Source organism: Egretta garzetta, unplaced genomic scaffold (assembly GCF_000687185.1).
Source record: "Egretta garzetta isolate BGI_Z169 unplaced genomic scaffold, ASM68718v1 scaffold779, whole genome shotgun sequence".
Lineage (NCBI taxonomy): Eukaryota > Metazoa > Chordata > Aves > Pelecaniformes > Ardeidae > Egretta > Egretta garzetta.
The window spans coordinates 716,303-731,389 of record NW_009260792.1 but is presented as its reverse complement, the minus strand read 5'-3'; the positions used below and the strand labels follow the sequence as shown (position 1 = coordinate 731,389).

Genomic DNA, 15,087 nt, shown 5'->3' with positions numbered 1-15,087 from the left:
CACAAGCATCCTTTTTTATAGATTAGAATAGAATCGTTTAGGTTGGAAAAGACCTTTAAGATTTAACCTAGAAAAATTCAGAATTCATAGCACAAACCCAACATGTGTCATAACACATTACACTGCGTGTTTACATCAGTCACCAAAAGTCATATTAAAAGACATTACTTTACATGATCTACCTTTTGCTACTTCAGGTTACTAGTAGCTCACTAAGGCAACATCTTCCACAGTAGTAAATCTGAACTTACATTGATTTTCAAATTCAAGTGGCTCAAAAGTTCTCTCAAGAAGCTCTCCCGTGTGCTGCTGAAGCAGCGGAACACAGTGAATCTTGGGGAGAGGCATATGCATCTTTCACCCGCTTTCAATTAAGATATCACTCATAGAGCTGATAACCAAAACATTTAAGAGTTCTTAAGCTACTGAATTGAAAACAGAAGCAACTGTTCCCTCCAAAGATATAATCATTTCTGAACTTTGCCTCTCAAAGTTCAGAAAGCACATGAAAAAATTCAATGGGTAAGCCTGGTCAAATTAATCAAAGAAACAGAACTGTAAGTTCCCTCTCTCTTAGAAAGACTCATGTCCTGAAGTTAAGTTCTAGATATGAAGATGTAAAGCAGGTTTGTAATTACAAAGAATAAAAGATACAAGACTCTAACCAAAAGGAAAGACTTCTGAGAATTAATAGCCTGAAGGAAACTTCTAATACATGAGAGACCCTGTTTTGCATTTCTACAGGAACACCAAATTAGTTTCAGGCAGCTGAAGCACACAAACTCCATATGCATCTTTGAGACTGCTAGGAGAGCTGCTACTGCTGCCATGATGATTTAAGACTAAATAGGAAAGGGGGACAAAATGTTTTAAATATAGTTACAGCAGTTGGTCTAATACTGCTACTTCTTTCTATAAATCCTGCCTTGCCTACTTGAGTTCAAGTATTCAGGATGTGGTTCAAAGTTAAATGTAGCATCTTCATATACCTGCCTCAAAACTACTGGTATTTTAGATTTTCACCTAGAGAAGACAATTCAGTCCAAAATAATTTATGTGCACTTAAACACATAAATACTTAGACTAAAATGATGCTTTGAGTAATTATCAGGCATTGTTACCATTCCTGGATTCAATTGGTAACCTGGCTTAATCTTTCATAAATCATGATACAAGCAATCAAGTAAAGAAAAGCATAAATCCATTCAGAAATAAGGGTGTACAGTAGTCAAGACTAAGTGTACAAAATTCTAACAGCTGATTCAAGCCAATAAAGCACAGTGCCACCCATTTATTAAAGCAGACAGCTCTGGGCAGTCTTGCATGTGTTCCTACAGTGTCCTGAGTATAACATGCCACTATCTGAAACACTTATTCTTGAAATAAGTGTAGATCTCTGACCAGCTCATTACTCAAGTCATACACAAAAATGGGTCAGAATTTGTTTGTAAATTGACCAGAAAATTTCTGGATTTCTAAACAATTTTACAACAGCCATTTTCCCCCAAACCTCAATATGGGGAGCTGCAGAAGAATCAAAACCTTCTACTCCTCATTAAACAAGTCAGAACACCAAAGCGACCAGCTGTATTTTAAACACCCTCTACCAGGAGCTTTCTAAAAAGCACAGATGATAAAATACACTAAAAGCGTGTTTAAATGTTACCACAGGAAAATAAGAACACATAGATGTATTGCATCTCCTCAAAACCAGCTACTGGAACAAGGTGACTTTAGTGGCTACACCCTTCCTCTCCCTTTAACCCAAATGACAGGCATTAAGCTCACATAAACCAGGAAACGTAAGCATTATTTTAGAGAACCTCCCAAGCTCTGCTTAAGTAGCACTGAGGATCAACAGGCCTTCAAGCTTTCATCAGAACTTCATGGCTAGTCACAAGCCTTTGCAAAGGATGTAGAAGGAACCTTTATTAAAAGCTCAGCCTCAGATCTCAGTTTCTCATGGGCTAGAACAGACATTCTCCTAGTCCCAATTCTCCCCATGCACTGGAGCCCTACCATCAGGCAAGTTTCAGATATTTGGGGAGTGACATTATGATAGCACATCAGGTGCTCTTAAAATGTGGTAACAGTAAAAGAGGTTTGTTATTTCTTCAGAATTTTCCAGAGATGACAACCGAAAGTACTGTGACAAACCTGACACCTAGCCTGGAATTAATTCATTATCAGCTAGCTTGTGCTCACTAGAGAAGTAACTCTGAATACACAGATTACTCTAGAGGAGATTATATGTAGAGCTGTAACAATATACTTGAATGCAAGAAGTTGGAAAAAACCCAACACATTTCTGCCTGATAGGATTCAGATGAGTTTACACTTTCTCTGAATTCAGAAAACAAAAATCCTTGTAGTCTTCTTACTGCAAGTTTAACAAGTCAGTAAAACAGTGATTAAAAATCCACTAAAACTCATAACCAAAAAAAAAATTTTTTTTTAAATTTGTCCAGGAAGAGGGTCCCTTTGACCACCCCCCACACCAAATTAGATTTGAAAAAGCACAGATGCCTTCAGCAGTTGTAGAGAAGTCTTCTGCACAGTTTTAAGAGTCAGCATCAACTGCTGACAAGAGTTAGTGACGCTGATAAATCCCACTCTGGAATTTTGTTTAAGAATCTGAATCCCCCCAAACTCTCCAATAACTTGCCCAGATTCTTTTGCTCCCTGATGTAAGATGTAAGACTTTTACACATAGACTGAAGTTGCTTTGATACTCCTCAGGTGTTTGGATTTTAAGATCAAGAAGGTACTAATCTTTTGATTGTTCTGTGGCATACGTCTAGCAACTCTGATAACCTCCATACACTTAGGAGTCTTCTCCCAACCTCAAGCTCCCTCAACATTTAATACAGAAATGGTGTAAACAGCCATCCCAACTAGATGGCCATCAGAGAGCATTTTCTGCGATACTAAAGGAAGATTTATTTTTAATGTTAAAAACTTAAATATATAATGGGAAATTTGCCCCTTAACATGCAACTCAAATGCATACGGAACAAGTAAGGCATTCTGTACAATCTGAAGTAGCCTCCTACCCGTAGCTTAAACAGAAGACAGCTACTCCCAAATCTCTTGCGCAGCTGTTAAGTATTTCACAGGTAGCAACTTCTGGAAGACAAGTTTAGAACAGAGTAATAGTTGTCAAGCCAGTAGACCTAAACAGTTATCCAAAATCTAGTGTCAAAATACATATTTTCAGAGCACCTCTAGATTTCCTATCTTATACCTTTTTAAGAGAGAAGAAAGCTTTGGAAAAGGCCAGATTTTACAAGCTGTACCTATTCTCTGCAGAAAGTAAACATCATAGATGGTCTTTTCCTAAGAGATAAATGTAAAAGACATTTTTCTTAAAGATTCTGCAACATTATACAAATTAAAATAAAACCTTATTTCAAGTATTTGATTACCAATTAATATTCACCACACACACCCTTTTAGACTTACACAGACCACATTATGTACTGCAACAGTATGTACTGATGTAGCAACAGAATTATACACACAAGTGAGAACTCATAGCAAAAAGATCGGGTTTTATATTACAAAGGATACAGACATGACTCTTTACATCATTACGAAGTCCTTTACGAACAAATTCATATGCTTCTTCCTTCTTCCCTAAGCAGTTCAAGGTCAGTCCTTTCATCGCGAGTGTCTCTGTAAGAAATATCATATACTTATGTTTCCAACTTCCCATGTGCCAGATTCACAGTGCAGATACCCTTTGAAGTTGTTACACAGTGAAGTTCCCCATTAAATGATAAATTTAGATCAGGATAGCAGCCTAGCACAGCTGAAGACTGTTATATGGAAGTATTTCCGTTCTTGAAATTGGTCTTAAAACATCACTGCAGAGCATCATACAGATGTGACGAATACAGACAACACAAACTTTATTAATAAAGAAATACATTTTACTGGCTTTAAGGAGTTAACAATAAGCTAAATCAATTTTAGATAACTTCTCAATGTGTGTTAAAGTTCCAGGCAGACAGAAGAAGAAAAAATTCATTCAGTTGTGTCATATCATAATTAACAGATCTCTGTCATGGTTAGCTCCACTATTACAGGTTGCTTCCAAAGCATTAGGTTAAGAGGAACATCTTTGCTGCTACAGTATTTTTGGGGTAAAAGACCTTCTCAAAGTAGTAGCATTTTAATCAACATTATGAGAGGCACAAGATTCCAAATAGTACGTTTGTATGACTATTGCTCCCCCTTTTCCCCCATTCTTCAAGTAACACCATGGGAAATAACTTTCATGTAATGCATGCTCTACACCTAAAAGCTGTTCCAGATTCGTATTTCAGGGTTTTTGCTAAAAGACCACTTCATTTTGGCCCCTGACAGAAGATTAGTCACATTTTCATCATAGTACTCTGGTTTTCCTCCAGTTGCAACCTTTTTCCCACTATTAATGGACACAGCTCATCATCTCAAGGCTGGCCATAACAGCAGTTTGAAGTTGCATTGATAGACCTGTCTAACAGTTTTCTGTAAAAGTACACCTAAAGTGAATGATGACCCAAAATAAGCCAAGGGGTTTTTTGGGGTTTTTTTGTTGTTGTTGTTTGTTTGTTTTTTGGTTTTTGTTTTTTGTTAAGTTGTCCTACATCATCACTGTAAGAACAAAGAAAAACCTAGAATGATACCTTCCCAGTAATACCAGGAAGCTTGAAAAAGAATATCCCTACTGTGGGAAGGAAGGCAAGCTGCTCCTACCTTCCCACACCAGGGAGTGCCTGTCCAGCCACACCAATCCATCTGTTTGCCACCTTCTCATTAAATTTTTCAAATTCCTTGTCTCTGAAGCTAATTGTGACAACAGTGCAGCTTCCCATCAGATCATTTCATTGGCTTAGTTCTGCTTCAGCTGTTCGTTCCAGGCTTTACTCCCAAGCTTCAAAGCCATTAGTGGCTCAGAGCCCAAGTAGTATGTGGACTGGCAAGGCAGCTAGTTCTCCTGGAAAAGTTTAAGAGGCAGCAAGAGCAGAAGAGACAGAGACATATACTGAGACATTATAAAAACACAAGAGCTAGTAGAGACAAATGCATTAGGTCAGAGCTGGACAAGCCACTCTAGCTTTGAAGCAATAAGACAACTGTACTTTTACCTCTAGGGAAGTAATGAAAACAACGAAGAAACAGCAGACACTAATGGAAACATGAAAAGGATTAGCTGAACATTTTGCCAAGATTGGACAATGTCACATAGGAAAATAATTTTACTGACACAGTACACACACACTCAGTGTTAGGTTGCTTCAACAGCAAACAAACAAGAAAAATTCACCATATCAGAAGGAAAGATTGGCTGAATCACACAACAGCAACCCTGTAATACAGTAAGACTAGAGTATCTTATTGACAATTAAGTTCTGACAGATGTAAATAGAAGCAACATTTTGCTGTCCCATTTCCTGCAATATTTATCTCAACAGGATCTCCAGATTCTGTCTTTAGCTTTAAGTCTTAGCAGCAGTAGTATTATCATTAACTTTGTACCTTATAAGTAGTAATCCATATGCAGTACAGAAAATTTAAGAGTATGAACTTGATAAAAAAAAGCAAGATATTTAATTCATTGACAGAATACCTTCATGTAATATTCAAAAAAACCACTGGGCTTGCTATTAAATAGGATCATAAGAAAAACCCACACTAGCATTCTGACCCAGAAACCTAGAAAGGCAACTTACTTGGAAGCTTCACTGAAGTGTGCTTCCACCATGTATTTTTATCTTCATCATCCTACTGCATACGAGTGTTTGACTGAGCTAGGGTGGAAACTTGGTCTGAACGCACAAAGACTGAAAATCCAGAGTAATTATTCAGTCATAAGGACAGAATCACACTCAGCAACAGGCTCCTTTCTTTCCCAATAGAATGGAATAGACTGATTGTGCACTTAAGCTCACACCAGCAGAAGAAAAAAAAAATATCTTTTGAGTCTGCAATTACCTCCATGTTCAGCAAATTTCGGGTTAGAGAGGATCATCTTGCAGAACTTGAGTCCATTTTTGTACTGTTTTTGTTCGTAACATTTCTGGAAAAAAGGTGGAATACAGTCACTGAAATGCATTTAAAAACAGAGTATCTTAACATACTACTACAAATGCAGTAGTTCTTTCAGTAAGGTATGGTAATCAGATCACTAACAAGCTCTAGTTGAATATGACTATTCATATTACATTGCCTTTTTCAGCATTCAGTACAGTATCTGCCTTCATTTACATGCAACCAATGCTCTACCTCATGGTCTCTTTTTTTTCATAAGAGTTTAGTAACTCCTTTTCAACAGAAATAGGGAAGTCAAGTAGGAATGTCTACTTTCATTCAGAAATTCTTAAAATAGAGAGCCAAGTTAGAAATCTTGACTCAACAGAACTTTTGAGAAGAGTTAGTCTTAAATATTCCTTTCAATATCCCATGTCCCTGGTTTAGTGACCTCCCAGAGTAAGACATCTCAGACAGAGGACTTCCCTTGTTGCCAATGTAGACTATGGGGAGGAAGAGAGAAATCATTAAGTAGGAAAGACCTACTGTAACCTCAAAAGTCTCTATATAGGTATCTGGGGAGGAAGAATTTACCTGGTTATTAAGACATCTAATTTTTAGCTGGAATAGTACAGCTAAGGGCTACTTCTACATTTATTGAGGGTATTATTTACCTAATCACTAAGTAAAGTGGCAAACAATGCAGTTCAACTGTGGCAACAAGAAAAAAAGCAAAAATAAAACAGATGAACCTGGGTCCCTTTTCTTCTTTTGAAAAGTATTACCCAATGTTAGCAAGTCATTAAGGTCTTAGCAATTTAAATCAATTACTGATCACTACAGTTGATCCCTTTAAAATAAATTTACTTAAGCCAGTTAAAGGCAGGCTTGTATCAGCAAGCATGAAAATTATTTAAGGTCAGTTAGGCTTCTTAACTTGGAAAAAGAAAAAACAGAAGCCAGGCTTAACTTGGCACCACTTTCAGTTAATAAGGTGTACTGTCCCACTGTAATTTAGGCAGCTACTCTCAGGAGAAACTACGTAATTTCAGTTATGTGCTTGAGTACTTTAACTGTCTCTCACAGATCACTCCCACTTAATCTTCCAGGACAGAGGTAAAATTTATGTTAAATTAATGCAGACTGTAGTAACTCCTTTGCAAGTCACAATATACCACCACATTGCTTCCCAGGGTACAACCAATAGAGAAACATGCCTATGCTCACTTTTCGGTAATAGGCTAAGGTGCCAAAACAAGGGTCCTCCTCCAGAAAGGGCTTAACTGCAGACACTTTTTAAGTCTTTGTTGCCTGAAACTCAAGACACTTGCAGTTAACCACACTTAAGCAGAGACTAAATCATAGAATAATTTAAGTCAGCAAGAACCTTTGGAGGTCACCTAAATCACCACTCAAAACAAAGGAGAGCAAACAGTGATATTAGATCAGTTTACTCTCTGCCTGGCTGACTTCTGGCAGGATGGTCAGGCAAATAGTTATACTATAGCAATTAACATTTTAACAGCAGCAACAAAAAAGCTTTGAGAATTTTAAGATGAGACCTGGTTTCCATATTGTTATCTGAAGTAATGCAGGTTGTAGCAAAACTTGGAGTCCTCCCTAAGGGAAGGTCAAATTCTCCCATTCATTTTTTTTTTTCTCCCGAAGTAAGATAGTTAGTATTTTCTTATGATTCTTTAAAAATTATATCAACAACGCTCTAAGTACGCTTTCTAAATTTATTCAGGTATGCCTAAAAAAGTAATAGTGCAGTTTCAACTATGATTCTACAACTCTTGCAATGTTGACTGACACTCCAAATATACAGCAATGTTTAATCAAAAAACAGAACCTATTTGAGTCAAGTGTGCACTTAGGTTTTCCTCAAACAGTTGATCTATTATCCTTGTTCTGACATTTTTATCCTCTAGAGTTCAGTCTCGGGCCTAGAATAAGAACTGAACTTAGATAATAATAGACAAATGTGAGATTTTGGGGGGACAAACAAGATCACATATTCCAAAGGCCAACAGATGGATGGAAGAGAGAAGTTAATGCCCTCCACAGAGAGAAGTACGAGTTCAACATTCACAGTTGTTTGGCTCACTGATAGACAACCAGTGTACTTGTACTTGTCAATAAACAGGTCAGCTCAAAGCCAAACACAAACTACAGCACTTCTTGCCCAGCTGCTAGTAACTAGACAAAAGTGGGGTTGACTACAGAAAGATAATGAATCAGTATGAAAAGCAACTTTATGCAATTCCACTGCTTATGGGACAAGCCTTGTGGGTTAGTCAAAAGGTGACTTCCCAGCCCCGCTCCCTCCACATACATACACACACGTATTTTAAATAAATTATGTATTTATACCAAAACATTAGCTTAAATATATACCAATATAAGAGGACTTTGCTCAGCAATACAAATTATTTGACTCTCATCAACGTATATATACACTGAAAGGCTTACAGATTCAGTTATATGGACAAGCCCGAAGCTTTAAAGCATCCAAACTTTGTGAATGAACTGCTTCTAAACCTCTGTCTGTCCAAAAAACGCGAATGAACACAGCATGCTCCACCTGTATCTTGTTTACAGGAGACCAGAGTCTGATACCATCTCATTCTGCAGTACAGATGGGAACTTCGTAGTTGAGAAACCCAATGTCTTCATATGTACTCTCACGTTCACAGAATCATTTAGGTTGGAAAAGACCTTTAAGATCATCAAGTCCAACTGTTAACCTAACACTGCCATTCCACCACTAAACCATGGCCCCAAGCACCTCATCCACCCATCTTTAAAATATCTCTAGGGATGAAGACTCAACCACTTCCCTGAGCAGCCCATACCAATGCTTTACAGCCCTTCATTGAAGAATTTTTTCCTAATGCCCAATCTAAACCTCCCCTAGCACAACTTGAGGCCATTTCCTCTCATCCTATCATTTCTTAACTGGGAGAAGAGACCAACACCCACCTCACTACAACCTCCTTTCAGGTAGTTGTAGAGGGTAAAAAGGTCTCCCCTCAGCCACCTCTTCTCCAGGCTAAACAATCCCGGTTCCCTAAGCCACTCCTCATCAGACTTGTGCTCCAGACCCCTCACCAGCTTTGTTGCCCTTCTCTGGACAAGCTCCAGTGCCTCAAGGTCCTTGTAGTAAGGGGCCCAAAATCAGAACGCAACATTTGAGGTGCAGCCTCACCAGTGCCAAGTACAGGGGCACGATCACTTCCCTGCTCCTGCTGGCCACACTATTCCTGATACAAGCACTTGGCCTTGTTAAACCTCATACAGTTGGCCTCAGCCCATGGATCCAGCCTGTCCAGATCCCTCTGTAGAGCCTCCCTATCCTCAAGCAAATCAACACTCCTGCCCAGCATGATGTTGTCTGCAAACTTACTGAGGGTGCACTCGATCCCCTCGTCCAGATCATCAATAAAGATGTTAAACAAAACTGGCCCCTACACTGAGCCCTGGGGAACACTGCTTGTGACTCGTGTCACTATGTTTTCCCCTGTATCCAATAAGGGATGGACATTCTCCTTAGCTCTCCTTTTGTTGCTAATGTATTTATAGAAACATTTTTTATTGTCTTTTACAGCAGTAGCCAGATTAAGTTCTAGTTGGGTTTTGGCCCTTCTGATTTTCTCCCTGCATAACCTCACAACATCTTTATAGTGCCCCTGAGTGACCTGCCCTTTTTTTCCTGAGTTGCAGCCAAAGCTCTCTGTTCAGTCAGGCTGGTCACCTTCCCTGCCACCTCGTCAGTCAGCACACGGGGACAGCCTGCTTGTGTGCCTTTAAGATTTCCTTCTTGAAGAATGCCCAGCCTTCCTAGATCCCTTTGCCCTTCAGGAGTGCCTCCCAAGGGACCCTGTCAACCAGGCTTCTAAACAGGCCAAAGTCTGCCCTCCGGAAGTCCAAGGTGGCAGTTCTGCTGACCCCCCACCTTACTTCTCCAAGAATTGAAAACTCCCATTTCGTGTTTGCTATGCCCAAGACAGCCTCCAACCATCACATCACCCACCAGTCCTCCTCTGTTTGCAAACAACAGGTCCAGCGGGCGTCCTCCTGAGTTTGCTCCCTCACCAGCTGTGTCAGGAAGTTCTTTTCCACACTCCAGGAGCCTCCTAGACTGTTTCCTCTCTGTTGTATTGTATTTCCAGCAGATATCTAGTAAGTTCTGTACTAGTCAGGCCAAATATAGCTGAAATGCATTCATTAGTATCTGTTCCATTGCATTAAGTATTTGGTATATTAAAAGCTCAAGCTAATATGCTGTGGTTTTGGTTTGTTGGTTTTTTTGTTGTGTTTTTTTTAAACAGCCTTATCAGTTGTGCTTAATGTGAGGCTCCCCATCACCCTTTCATGGCAGTAATTTCCTGCTAAAACTGAAGCCAAATCACGAATTTTTATACACTTGAAACCTCAAAGGGAGATTCTGGCAAGGCCAAAATGTTATCCAGAACTTCTGCTACCAGATGTTCCTGGAATCACAGAATCACAAGCGTTGGAAGGGACCTCGGGAGATCATCTAGTCCAACGCCCCTGCTAAAGCAGGCTCTCCTAGAGCATTCTACACAGGACTTCATCCAGGCGGGCCTTGAATATCTCCAGAGAAGGAGACTCCACAACCTCCCTGGGCAGCCTGTTCCAGTGCTCTGTCACCCTCGAAGTAAAGAAGTTTTTCCCTCATATTCAACTGAATGATGTTACCTCCTCTGGCAAACATCTCATCCTGGTTTATTCCATTTTTCAACACTAACTTGAAGATACAATCTACTTGTAGACTTTGCCATACAGTTAAGCTAATCATTTTATGCACTTTCAGGTAAGTATCACTTACTTTCTTCACTGAAAGGGTTATCGGGCACTGGAAGAGGCCGCACGGGGAAGTGGTTAAGTCCCCATCCCTGGGGGGATTTAAAAGCTGTGTAGACGAGGTGCTTAGGGACATGGTTTAGTGGTGGACACGTACAGCTGAACTCAATCATCTTAAAGGTCTTTTCCAACCAAATGATTCTATGATCAAGTGTCTCTACATAGAGGTCAAAAAAGGAACAGCATCCAGGAAGTAACTATAACTGTAAAGGTCAAAAATACTAGTAACAACCATGAAAAGGAAGAGATTTTAATCCTGTATTACAGTGCTTTGCTGCTTCTACTTATGGAACTGCCATTCACAAATTCTAATTTATTTTTTGTATCATGCCATCTTTTTTTAAAGAGACAAAAACCTTATCACCCTTTAAACAGACAAAAATCTCTTCCACTACTTAGTATCAACAGAATCAGGGATCTGAATGGCTTACTAATGTTACACATAAAACAGGACTTAATGTATCACTACTCAATCACACATGCCATTTACATGTAAATTACATTTAATTATTTGCAACACCAGCTTAGTAAAGGGATGCTTTTAGACTACACCTCCCTAGACAAAGCATTTGCCACTAAAAAAAAAGCCTTGTATTGAGACAACAACTATGTTTTTCACATACTGAAAACAGTTTAATACACAGATTGGCAATTTTATGGCTGAATAACATCTCATTATGGCCCTCAGACATTAACACTCACTTCTGAAAAGCCATCTAACAAAAAAAAAAATCTCCACTGGCTACTCAAAGAGACTGCAGTTGCAGCAACCAATTCCCTTCCCCACTCCCTGTCCCTAGGGCCTCTGAATGTACTGAAGTGACATGATATTATTTCATAAACCATTTTCCTGTGAAGGCTGAATAAAACATAGTAGCACATTCAAACAGTGAGGACAGGCATCACATCAAACCAAATAGCAGTGTTAAGCGTAGCAACCAGACTTCCTTGATCAACTTAAATGTTTTAATAGTTTTAAGTTATTTAAGATTATCTGTGACTGTAATGGAGCTGCAGCAAAGTTGTTCAACCCAAACAAGACACACTGACTAGACTCATGGTGAGCATGTGTAAAGGGGGCTTTATAAGGAAGCTAGGGACAGACTTTTTAGGAGGGCCTGTTGCAATAGGACAAGGGGTAATGGTTTTGAACTAGAAGAGGGTAGATTCAGACTAGATTTAAGGAAAATATTTTTTATGATAAGGGTGGTAAAACACTGGAACAGGTTGCCCAGAGAGATGGTAGATATCCCATCCCTGGGAACATTCAAGGTCAAGTCGGATGGGGCTTCTGAGCAACCTGATCTGGTTAAAGATGTCCCTGCTCAATGCAGAGGGGACTAGATGACTTTTAAAGGCCCTTCCAACCCAAACTATTCCATAACTCTATGTGCAATTTTCTTTAATAACTTAAGAACTTGTCAAACACTAAATCCAAACCACTGCCAACAATTTACCACCATTCTCTGATCCTACCTGTGCAGCTCATGTTCTATTAATACAGGTCTGCATATCAATAGGCTGCCTCACCAGAAACATGCTGGACTATCAGAACCACCAATAAGAAAAATAAGCATTTCAACTGATTTGACTATTTCTAAGTAGCTGAATAAAAAGAACTTCAAGCTTTATTAGAGGAACACCATTTGTTTAAGTTTATTAGTCTTCCCTGCTGCTGTACTGCCATATAATCCTGCTTGCAGACCTCTTGGCACTAGACAGAGTTTCAGCATTCTTCCTGCCAGGCAGTGTCTTCTCTCTTATTGCCAAGATTTTGGTCCAAAACTCTGGAGTTTTTGGCAACACCTAGGATTCATTTAAACAAAATTTTAATCTTATGTTCTTGATCCTTACATCTTCAATTTTTAAAACTCTGTGTCTGCTGTGTAACACTGATGGGGGGCTGGGTAAGGAAGGAACCCAAGAGCTAAATGAGGAACATCAGAGCCTAGAGAAAAGGACAAGGCTTACACATCAAGCCCTATGGAAAGAATGATGGAAGTCAGTTGTGCCGGAAATCTGCCCAAGCCACAATGGTGATCAAGTTCAGTAATAAAACCCCTCAGAATTATCACTGCAATTCTGATCAGCAATTTTTCTGCAAGCTATCTGACAATTATTTAGGGGCTGTTCAAATTAATACACATTTCTGACCAAACCCGGGCACAATCAATACAGGAACGTCAGCATGCTGTCAGTATTCTTCTTAACTGGCATTTAACACTTGGACCTTTTAAAAAGCCTTCCTTGTTTTATTGCACACCTATAAAACAATGTCATCTGCATCTAACAGACAATCTATGTTTCTCACAGCAGTTGATTAAATTATTTATCCAAGTAACTTAGATTTTTAGGCAGAACTCAGGGTATACTGTTCCTATGCTAACAAATAACAATCACTAAATTATTCATCAATTTGATAGTAAGGTCTGAAGCAATCTTGCTTGAATGATATACGATTAAATTCTGAAAGAGTTCAGCATCTGTGTTGGAAATCCTCCTTGTACCATGAAATATTTGGCTACTTTGCAATACTGACAGAGGAAAAGAAAGCATCATGATACTATTAAATTTCAGAGACAGACTAGGGACCACTGTGTGAAGTTGCCCAAACAGCAACCCTCTCTCCACACTGATTTCAGTTCACTGATGTTTGAGAGAATGGAAAAAAGTATCAGCTGGAAGGGGCTTCAGCTCATAGAGGTCAAGGAAAAAGTTCATTACCACTTTCCCGCTCTTTTCGCTCTTCCAGCACCTTGGGTTCCTAGTCCCAGGACACCCCTTCCAGAGTATCAACATGTTCTTCTACCCTTTCCCCCAAGCCCTATTGGTACTTATATATGTATATGAAAAACTACCTACTAAGAGTGGTTAACCTCACCAGCTGAAATAAAGAGGAAGACAACCTAGCTCCAGCCTTGCTTGCCTCAGCTGTCAAAATGGACAGGCCATATAGTTCTTCCCCAGACCTGGGGACTTGGCAATGCAGAACAGTGCTGAGTCAGTCCACAGATAGTGGTGTACAACAGAACTAGCAGCCAGCATCATATACAGCAGTAACACTTAGATATTACTGTGACATTAGTACTTCGATCAAAGCTTTCATTATCAGGATCCTCTGCGTACAACAGCACTTTTTCCTTTAACCAGCTTTTTCCAGTTAAGTTCAGATCTACAGAATACAGAACATATTTCCACCTGCATTCTGTACAGTAACAGTTGTAATCCCTACTGTTTGTATTCTGTACTACTGACAGAATAAAACTGATACTGTATTTATTATCTGAAAGATCATGTGTGGCAAGAGAATGGCGTTTCAACATCTGCTGTCAGAGACATCTTTAGCAGCCCTGTGAACTATGCCTCTTGTAAAAGGGGGAAGCTCGTTATTAAAAAGCTTGCCTTACATTAAGACCTAGTCTAATTCCACACTGTGCACATACAGTACAACTTTAATCCCTAGAATATCCTTTGCTTTGAAGGGGCAGAAACAAGAGAACATGCACTAAGCAAGAGCTCTTGCTTACAAGTACTTAGCATATGTAACCTCCTCGCTATTGGTAGAGTTCTCTACCGTTTATGACCATGTGTATGCCTCTGCAAAGCAGAAACTGTAACAGCAACCCTAGAAATTAGGCGAGTCATAGCCCTGTCACACATTTTCAACTAATTTTTAATCTGCACTTCGTGCAGAAGTACTGAAGAGACCCATCTGCCACATCTCCTGGGATGAAACTGCAACTTGCCTAGCAAGAACTCAGACTGAGCAGGTGCTCCACAAGCTAGTGGAACCACATCTGTGAGCAGTTAAGCAAATGAAACTATCAACATCAGCACTGTTTCGTGAGACCCGATACACACACATATAAATCTCAGGCTTTTAAAAAGCTACGCTTACATTTAGATACCTTAAAGCAAGTTCAAGGCAATTACCGATGCAAGCCTTAAACACCAACTTCATCTCAACATTCCATAAAAGATTTCACAATGACTCAGACAAAAAAGTTGCATGAATCATTACAGATCAGGCCAGAGAGATCAGACCCACCTGGTACAGGCCACTAGAGGCAAGAGACAAGTGTTAGATGCATAGGATGAAGGCTTATGAGTAAGACAAGCGTTATTACAGTTCTCACCAGAATGTTCTCAGCCTCCAGCTATTTGTGCCTCACCAGTCCTCTGAGC

The 15,087-nt window shown here is 39.5% G+C and overlaps 1 protein-coding gene across 3 annotated transcripts in view; it reads right to left on the bottom strand.

Annotated features, from left to right (window-relative positions):
- NAA16 (N-alpha-acetyltransferase 16, NatA auxiliary subunit) overlaps positions 1–6,100 on the bottom strand; it is a 59,926-nt gene extending 53,826 nt beyond the window's left edge. For 2 of the 3 annotated variants that reach the window (XM_035902102.1, XM_035902103.1), the window contains exons 1-3: positions 5,980–6,062; positions 4,741–4,981; positions 3,571–3,675 (exon numbers count right to left, since the gene is read on the bottom strand). In XM_035902102.1, coding sequence (XP_035757995.1) covers positions 3,571–3,675; positions 4,741–4,801 — 166 coding nt within the window. In that variant the 5' untranslated portion in view covers positions 4,802–4,981; positions 5,980–6,062. Of the gene's footprint in view, positions 1–3,570; positions 3,676–4,740; positions 4,982–5,979 lie in introns of all 3 variants that reach the window. The other variant, XM_009646716.2, reaches the window with a different exon arrangement.
- Between the last annotated feature and the right edge of the window lie 8,987 nt (positions 6,101–15,087).